Raw genomic sequence first — 8,028 nt, 5'->3', positions numbered from 1 at the left:
CACGTCCAGCCAGACGGTGGGGTTGGCCAGTGTAGGCACGCAGACCATCCGTACGGTCAGCGTGGGCCTGCAGACTGACCCGCCCCGCAGCAGCCTCCACAGCAAGAGCTGGTCACCCCGTAGCTCCTCTCTCGTGTCTGTGCGCAGCAAGCAGATGTCCTCCTCCCTGGACAAGGTCCACTCACGCATCGAGCGGCCCTGCTGCTCGCCCAAGTATGGCTCACCAAAGCTGCAGAGGCGCTCCGTGTCCAAGCTGGACAGCACCAAGGACCGCAGCCTGTGGAACCTGCACCAGGGCAAGCAGAACGGCTCAGCCTGGGCCCGCTCCACCACCACGCGAGACAGCCCAGTGCTGAGGAACATCAACGACGGGCTGTCCAGCCTCTTCAGTGTGGTGGAGCACTCAGGGAGCACGGAGTCTGTCTGGAAACTGGGCATGTCTGAGGCCCGGGCCAAGCCCGAGCCTCCCAAGTACGGCATCGTGCAGGAGTTCTTCCGAAACGTGTGCGGCCGTGCGCCAAGCCCCACGTCGGCCCCTGGGGAGGACAGCTCCAAGAAACCAGAGCCCCTCTCCCCGGCCAGCTATCATCAACCAGAGGGCGTGGCCAGGATCCTGAACAAGAAGACAGTCAAGGCAGGCAGCAGTGAGGAGGCCAGACCCACCATGCTTCCCCAGGTGGGGAAGGATGGTGTCCTCCGGGATGGAGACGGAGCCACAGTCCTTTCCAGTGAGGTAAATGGGTGTGTCTGTCCTTTTTCTTAGGAGGTGGGATACATTTTCAAGGCCCAAGCCCTTTTGGTTTTTAAACTTGGGGGACTATGGTCATGTATCTCAAAAAGTTGTGTTTTTAAAGCTTATTTATTTATTATATTTCTTCCACTAGAGAGAGACAGAGAGGCAGGCACGCTCGATCCACCCCCAGTCCCAGGTGACCCAGATTATTGGCACTTGGTGTGCTCGGAGGACTGAGACATGAGCCAGACCTTTCCCATGTGTGTTCAGTTGAGTTATTTCTACACCATCACCAGTCCCTCAAAAAGGGTTTTGTTTTGTTTTTTGAGAAATTTTTGCTAGAGGGCATGTATGCTGGCCAGAGAGACAGAAAACGAGAAATCGTCTCCCGAGCAGATGGCCATGCCACAATCCCTTCTCCTCTATTCTCCTCTCGGGATCTTGGGCACACACCCACATGTGTCTAGCATGAGTCTAAACCACTGGGTCTGGGACTCAAACTGCGGTCGACTACGTAGGAGTCCAGCGATGTAACCATTATGCCATCTGCTGGTCCCAAGCTTCACTTTCTCTGTTGTCTTCCTCTTTTTCTCTTTCTCTGGTACATTTGCACAAGGACTCAGGGGATTGTCCCAGCTCCGATTTTATGACGTCATCTAGCTCAAGCACACAAGAAAGACTGATTCATTTCCCTCTGTCCCAGTTCCACATTTCTGAAAGGAAGAAACTGATTGGTCCAGCTCAGGTCGAGTGCACCCCCTTGTACTAGTCGACTCCCACGTAGTCGACCGTAATTTGAGTCCTGGACCAGACAACTTAAAACTCACACTGGCCAGAGGTCGTGCCATGTGGTCTGCTATGAACTTGGTGAGGGCTGTGGTGGATGTGACAAAGGCTGTGTGTGGGATAGACTGTGATTGACCCAGAAGGCCCACTTCCTATTGTATGTTTAGGTGATTTCTAGTTTTGCTGAACATCGTGGTGCAAGAAAAACATTTTTTCACAATTTTTTTCAGATTACTTCCTTAGGTTTGAGTTGCAGAAATGGGATTGTAGGATAAAAAAAATAAATATTGGGTTGTTGGAAAAGTCATGACACAAATTTTTTTTTTTGGAAAGATTTTTGTTATAGAGCGCGTGTGCTCACCAGAAAGACAGAGAGACAGAGAGACAGAAAGCAAGAAATCACCCCCCGGGGATATCCATGCACACGCGCCCGGCATGAGTTTAAGCCACTGGGTCCAGGACTTGAACCATGGTCAACTACATGGGAGTTCAGCGACATAGCCATTATGCTAACTGCTGGTCCCGTCATGACACATTTTTTAATAGAAAAAATGCACCATGATTTTCCCAACAACCCAATAAAAAATTATTTTATTTATTTTTTTGAGAGACTTTTGCTATCAGACATGTGCATTCGCCAGAGAGACAGAGACAAACAGAGAGACAGAAAGCAAGAAATCACCTCCCCGGGGAAATGGCCACGCCACAATTCCTTCTCCTCTATTCTTCCCTCAGGATTTTGGGCATGCGAGCACATGTGCCCACTGTGAGTTTTACACCACTGGGTCCAGGACTCGAACAAGGGTCGACTATGTGGGCGTCTAGCAACGTAACTATTACACCATCTGTTGGTCCCCCAATAAAAACATTTTAATTAAGCTATGCAGCTCCTGCACTTACCAAAGAGAGAAAAGGAACAGGAAGAAGCACTGGCCGGAGGGCACAGTCACAGCACGGTCCCCTTCTTCCAGCCATGTAAGCCACCAGGATCCTGGGCATGTGCACGTGCCAGTGTGATTTCAAACTTACTGGGCTGAGGATTTGAGCCAGGGTCTGCATGTGGCTCCCAGCTCTGTAGTCCAGTCTGCTACCACCTGTGCCACAGAGGCTGGGCCAAAAATATTTAAACGGTATTTGATAAATGTTGCTAAATTGTTCAAAAGAATTTATCCTGTTTCTGTGGCGCCAAGTACTGTGTGCTGAGTGCTTTCTTTCTCTGTCCTCTCACCCAGCTGACTGCCTTTTTTTTCCTTTTTTCGATTGTTGCTATGGAGCACGTGTGCTCACTGGAGAGAGACAGAGAGGGAAAGTGAGACTTCACCTCCCAGGGGGGCTGACCATACCTCAGTCCTCCTCTGTTCTGTCAGGATTTGGGACACATACACATACACGTACACACACACACACACACACACACACACACACACCTGGCGTGATTTTCAAGCTGCTGGGTCTAGGACTTGAACCATAGTCAGCTGTGTAGGAATACAGCTCCTAAACCACCACACCACCTGCTGGTCTCACCAGCGGGCTGCTTAAAAAGACAAATTTTTAAGTATTTACTTTTATTTTTTTCTTAGAGATTTTTTGCTATAGGATGCATGCACTCACCTCAGAGACAAAGAGAAAGAAAGTGAGAAATCACCACCTGAGGGGATGGGCATGCTGCAATCCCTTCTCCATTCTCCTCTCGGGACTTTGGACACACATGCACACATGCCTAGTTTGAGTTTTTTAAATTTTGTTTTAAGAATTATTTTATTGGGACCAGCAGTTAGCATAATGGCTATGTCGCTGGACTCCCGTGTAGTTGACTGCGGTTCGTGTCCCGGACCCAGTGGCTTAAAACTCACGCCGGGCGCGTGTGTGTGCATGCCCAGGATCCTGAGAGAACTGAGAAGGGATTGCGGCGTGGCCATCCCCCCTAGGGGGTGCTATGTCGCTGGACTCCCACGTAGTCGACCACGGTTCGCGTCTTGGACCCGGTGGCTTAAAACTCATGCCGGGCGCGTGTGCGTGCGTGCCCAAGATCCCGAGAGGAGAATGGAGGAGAAGGAATTGCGGCGTGACCATCCCCCCTGGGGGGTGATTTCTCGCTTTCTGTCTCTATGTCTCTCTCTGTCTGTCTGGCGAGCGCACACTTTCTATAGTGAAAATCTCTCAAAAAAAAAAAAAAGAATTATTTTATTTAACTTTATTCATTTTATTTTTTATTTTAATTTGACTAGAAAGGGACAGGACACAAGAGAGAGGGAAAGTGAGAAAGCAAACCACCAGGTCCAGGACTCGAACTGTGGTTTGGCCATGTAGGAGTCCAACGCCCTTAAATACCATACTACCTGCCAGCCCTCCAGCATGAGTTTTAAGCTGCCGGGTTCAGGACTCGAACTGTGGTTAACTATGTGTGAGTTCAGTAATCATTGCACCATTTGCTACTCCCTACTTGTATATTTTTCACACTAAAATATTGTAAATATAAGTTTAATATTTATTCTGAGCATATTGTGAGAATATTGCTTACTGAGTTCTCACAAAGGGAACACAGCCATTGTATTAGTCAGGGTTTTCCAGAGAAATAAAACTGAGAGGATATAGTGAGACGAGAGAGGGACAGGAAGGGTTGGGAGAAAGGGAGAAGCATGATTTATTATGAGGAGTTGGCCCGCGCCACGATCGAGGCCACTATGTCCCAAGATCTGTAGGGTGAGTCAGCAGGTTGGAAACCTGGGAAGCCAATGGTTTCATTCTGGTCGGAAGGGCCAGCAGGCTCCTGACTCAGGAAGAGCCTCTAGGCAGGAAAACGCTGATGTCCTGGTCCAAAGGCTGTCAGGAAGGAAGAATTCTCTCATTGGGGGGAGGGTCAACCTTTTTGTTCTGTTCAAGCTTTTGACTGACTGGATGAGGTTCACCCACATTAGGGAGGGCAATGTGTTTTGCTTGGTGTACTGATTTAAATGCTAATCTCTTCCAAAAATACCCACACAGAAAATTCCTGTATGTTTGACCTACTATCTGGGCACCCTGGGGCCCAATCACATCGACAGAGAAAGTTAATCAGCATGCACACATAACCAACAGCACACTGGGAAACAGCACTGCAAAGCTGGCTGGGTTTCGATTGCCAATTTTCTAGCCGATCCAGATACTTTTCAATATGTAAAATGTATATGCTGCCCTTGACCCAGTAGTTCTCCTTTTAGCAATATAGCCTATGGAAACAGTCACAGAGGTGGAAGAAAATACTCATGTGAATTAATGTATTACATCCCTAACAAAAATTGCTGACATTTGTTGGGTTCTGAATAGGTACAATGCCAGTTGCTGTATATATCTTACCTGATTTGATTCTCACAACTTGAAAAAGGTATCATGCTCCTCATATTAGAGAGGTGGAAATGGGGCCAGCCGGTGACATGGTGGTTAAGGCTGCTAGAGCCCACATGGTTGACTGCATGGTTCAAGTCCTGGATCCAGGGGCTTAAAAAAAACACACTGGAGGGGCAGCAGGTGGTATGGTGGGGAGGCACTGGACTCCCTCATGACTGACCGCAATTCAAGTCCTGGACCAGGTAGCTTGAAAATCATGCCAGGCACATGTGCATGCATGTCTAAAATCCTGAGAAGAGAATGGAGAAGAGATTGCAGTGTGACTCTCTCCCCAGTGGGGGTGATTTCTCACTTTCCCTCTCTCTGTCTCTCTCCAAGGTGCACATACACCCAGTGTCAAAAATTAAAAAAAGAAAGAAACAAACAAACACAAACACCAGATAATTAAAAAAAGAAAGAAACAAACAAACAAACACAAACACCAGATGTGTGTACTTACACACCCAAAATTGCAAAAGGAGAAATGGAGGAGAAGGGATTGTGGTATGACATCCCCCGTGGGGGTGCTCTCTCCCTTTTCCTCTCTCTCTTGCTCTCTGTCTCTCTTTTAATTTTAGAGAGAGAGGTAGAATTCAAGGTCCAGAGAGGTTAAATAACTTCCTCAAGGACACAGAACTAACAAGTAGCAGAGCTGGGATTTTACACCAGCAGTCTGGTTTGCAGCAGCACTTTAAACCACTGTTCCTATGTGTTGATACATTAGAAACTACCCAAATGCACATCAGAGTGAATCAGATATGTGAGTAATTTCCATTCAGTGGAATGGTATCTAACCTTTAAAAAGAAGGAAACTGGGACCTGCAGTTGGTGTAATGGCTATGTCACTGGACTTCCATGTAGTCGACTGTGGTTCGGATCCTGGACACCGTCGCTTAAACTCACGCTGGGCTTGTGTGTATGCGTGCCCAAGATCCTGAGAGGAGAATGGAGGAGAAGGGATTGTGGCGTGACCATCCGCCCTGGGGGGTGATTTCTCGTTTTCTGTCTCTCTGTCTCTCTCTGGCGAGCGCACACACCCTATAGCAAAAACCTGTTGAAAGAAAGAAAGAAACCTAAGGTCAGCCTTGTTGGTGCAGTCTGTACAGTATTGGACTGCAGTGCCAGGAGCCACATGGCTGATCATGGGTTCAGATCCCCAGGTCAGCCTGAAAACAAGCTGGGCATGCTCACGAGCTCATGCCCCAGATCCTGAGGACCTGGAGGGCTAGGGTCTTCCTCATGCAGGTACTCACTATGATTTAAAAAGAGAGTGAGAGGGACCAGCAGATGGTGTAATGGTTACGTCACTGGACTCCCACGTAGTCGACCGTGGTTTGAGTCCTGGACCAGACAACTTAAAACTCACACTGGGCGCACGTGCATGTGTGCCCCAAATCCTAGAGGAGAATGGAGGAGAAGAGATTGTGGCGTGGCCATCCCCCATTGGGAGGTTATTTCTCACTTTCTGCCTCTCTTTGTCTCTCACCTGTGAGGGCACGTACCCTATAGAAAGAAATCTCTTCCTAAAAAAAAGAGAGAGAGAGAGGGAACCAGCAGTTAGCGTAATGGCTATGTTGCTGGACTCCCACATAGTCGATCGCGGTTCGCGTCCCAGACCCAGTGGCTTAAAACCCACGCCGGGCGCATGTGCGTGCGTGCCCAAGATCCCGAGAGGAGAATGGAGGAGAAGAGATTGCGGCGTGACCATCCCCCATGGGGGGTGATTTCTCGCTTTCTGTCTCTCTGTCTCTTTCTGTCTGTCTGGCGAGCGCACGCACCCTATAGCAAAAACCTCTCCAAAAAAAAGAAAAGAGAGAGAGAGACTGAGAAAGGAGACCTAGACATGCATAGTGACAGAAACGGGTTTATGTTTTGCGCATGTCAGATGGGCTGTAGGGCATGAGGTCATTCGGGCAAATGTGTGTGTGCACAGTACATTGTGAAAATATCTTAGCTCTCCAGGACCATGCGCAATGTCCAGTGTCCTTTCTTTATGGTCCAGAATGTAATACATGAACATTCATTACTGCTCTTGTGGGACAAAACAATACATAGAAATGTTGGTCCAGAGATTGGCTTTAGCCACTGGGACTGGCTGTGGGCATGGCTGAAGGGTGGCCAAGCACCAGTCTCAGACTGGTCAGTGCTTTCCAGCACCCCCTGACTTTCTCCTCCCTCCTCCCAGGATGCCGTTTGTGACTGTAGCGCCCAGTCTCTCACTTCCTGCTTCGCCCGGCCATCCCGCTCTGCTGTCCGCCACTCTCCTTCAAAATGCAGGCTGCACCCATCCGAGTCCGGCTGGGGTGGGGAGGAGAGGGTGGCACCCCCCAGCGAGTGACTGAGCAGCCAAGCTCCCCGCCTCAACAGCCCGGTCCCTGGATGGCAGAGGGGAACTAACAGAGACAAGGTGAGGGGCCCAGGCCCTGGCACCACCTCGTCCTGGCGGGAACACAGCTACACCACTGCCAGAGAACAGCTTCACAGCAAGGTAAAGCAGGGTCTTTTCTGCTGACTACGGGGAGAAAGACCAAACCGGCCTGCAGAAGCATCTCAGAGCAATCGGTCCGAAGCCAGTCCCTGGGTCCTGAGGGTGAGGTTTGCCTGTTCTACCCACACACACTTCTTGCAAGAGCTCAAAAAAGGATACACTTCTGGCCAGGCCCCTGGGGAAAGAGAGTTCATGGAAGTGCTCCCTCCTGACCGTATGCCCTTCACTAGGGAGGAGACATCGCTGAGAAGATCTGGCTTTGCTCCAGCGTTTAACTTGGGGTCCTGGTAGAGCTGAGCTGGGTGTGACCCTTCACCCCCTTCTCTCTATCTCCCCTCCCAGCCCTACTGCTCTGGATTGCTGGGCTCTAGGGAGTATGATAGGGCAGTAATCAGGGACAAGTGTCTGCTTGGAATCCCGGAGCCCTGGATCTCCCTGCCCACGGCCTGGATGTAACAAGAACTGGGAGTTGAGGTGGGAATGTACAGGGCTCAGGTAAGGGAGCCATGGGAATTTCTTCCCTTGCCAAAGTGATTCGGAGGCCCCCAACCTTCCCAGGATACTCCTTGAGGATAGGTAGAGTCGTTCTCACAGGACCTGGTGCATAGATAAATTCCTACACGCCCACTGCCTTGATCTCTGGGGCCTCTTTCTC

The 8,028-nt window shown here is 49.7% G+C and overlaps 1 protein-coding gene across 1 annotated transcript in view; it reads left to right on the top strand.

Annotated features, from left to right (window-relative positions):
* Window positions 1-8,020, top strand: part of MTCL2 (microtubule crosslinking factor 2) — a 79,799-nt gene extending 71,779 nt beyond the window's left edge. The window contains 1 exon segment of the mRNA XM_006144161.2: window positions 7,071-8,020. Within this exon segment, the coding sequence (XP_006144223.1) occupies window positions 7,071-7,223 (153 nt within the window). The 3' untranslated portion in view covers window positions 7,224-8,020.
* The last annotated feature ends 8 nt before the right edge of the window (window positions 8,021-8,028 follow it).

Source organism: Tupaia chinensis, unplaced genomic scaffold, assembly GCF_000334495.1.
Source record: "Tupaia chinensis unplaced genomic scaffold, TupChi_1.0 Scaffold000115_1, whole genome shotgun sequence".
NCBI lineage: Eukaryota > Metazoa > Chordata > Mammalia > Scandentia > Tupaiidae > Tupaia > Tupaia belangeri.
This window is presented reverse-complemented; position numbering and strand designations above follow the sequence as displayed.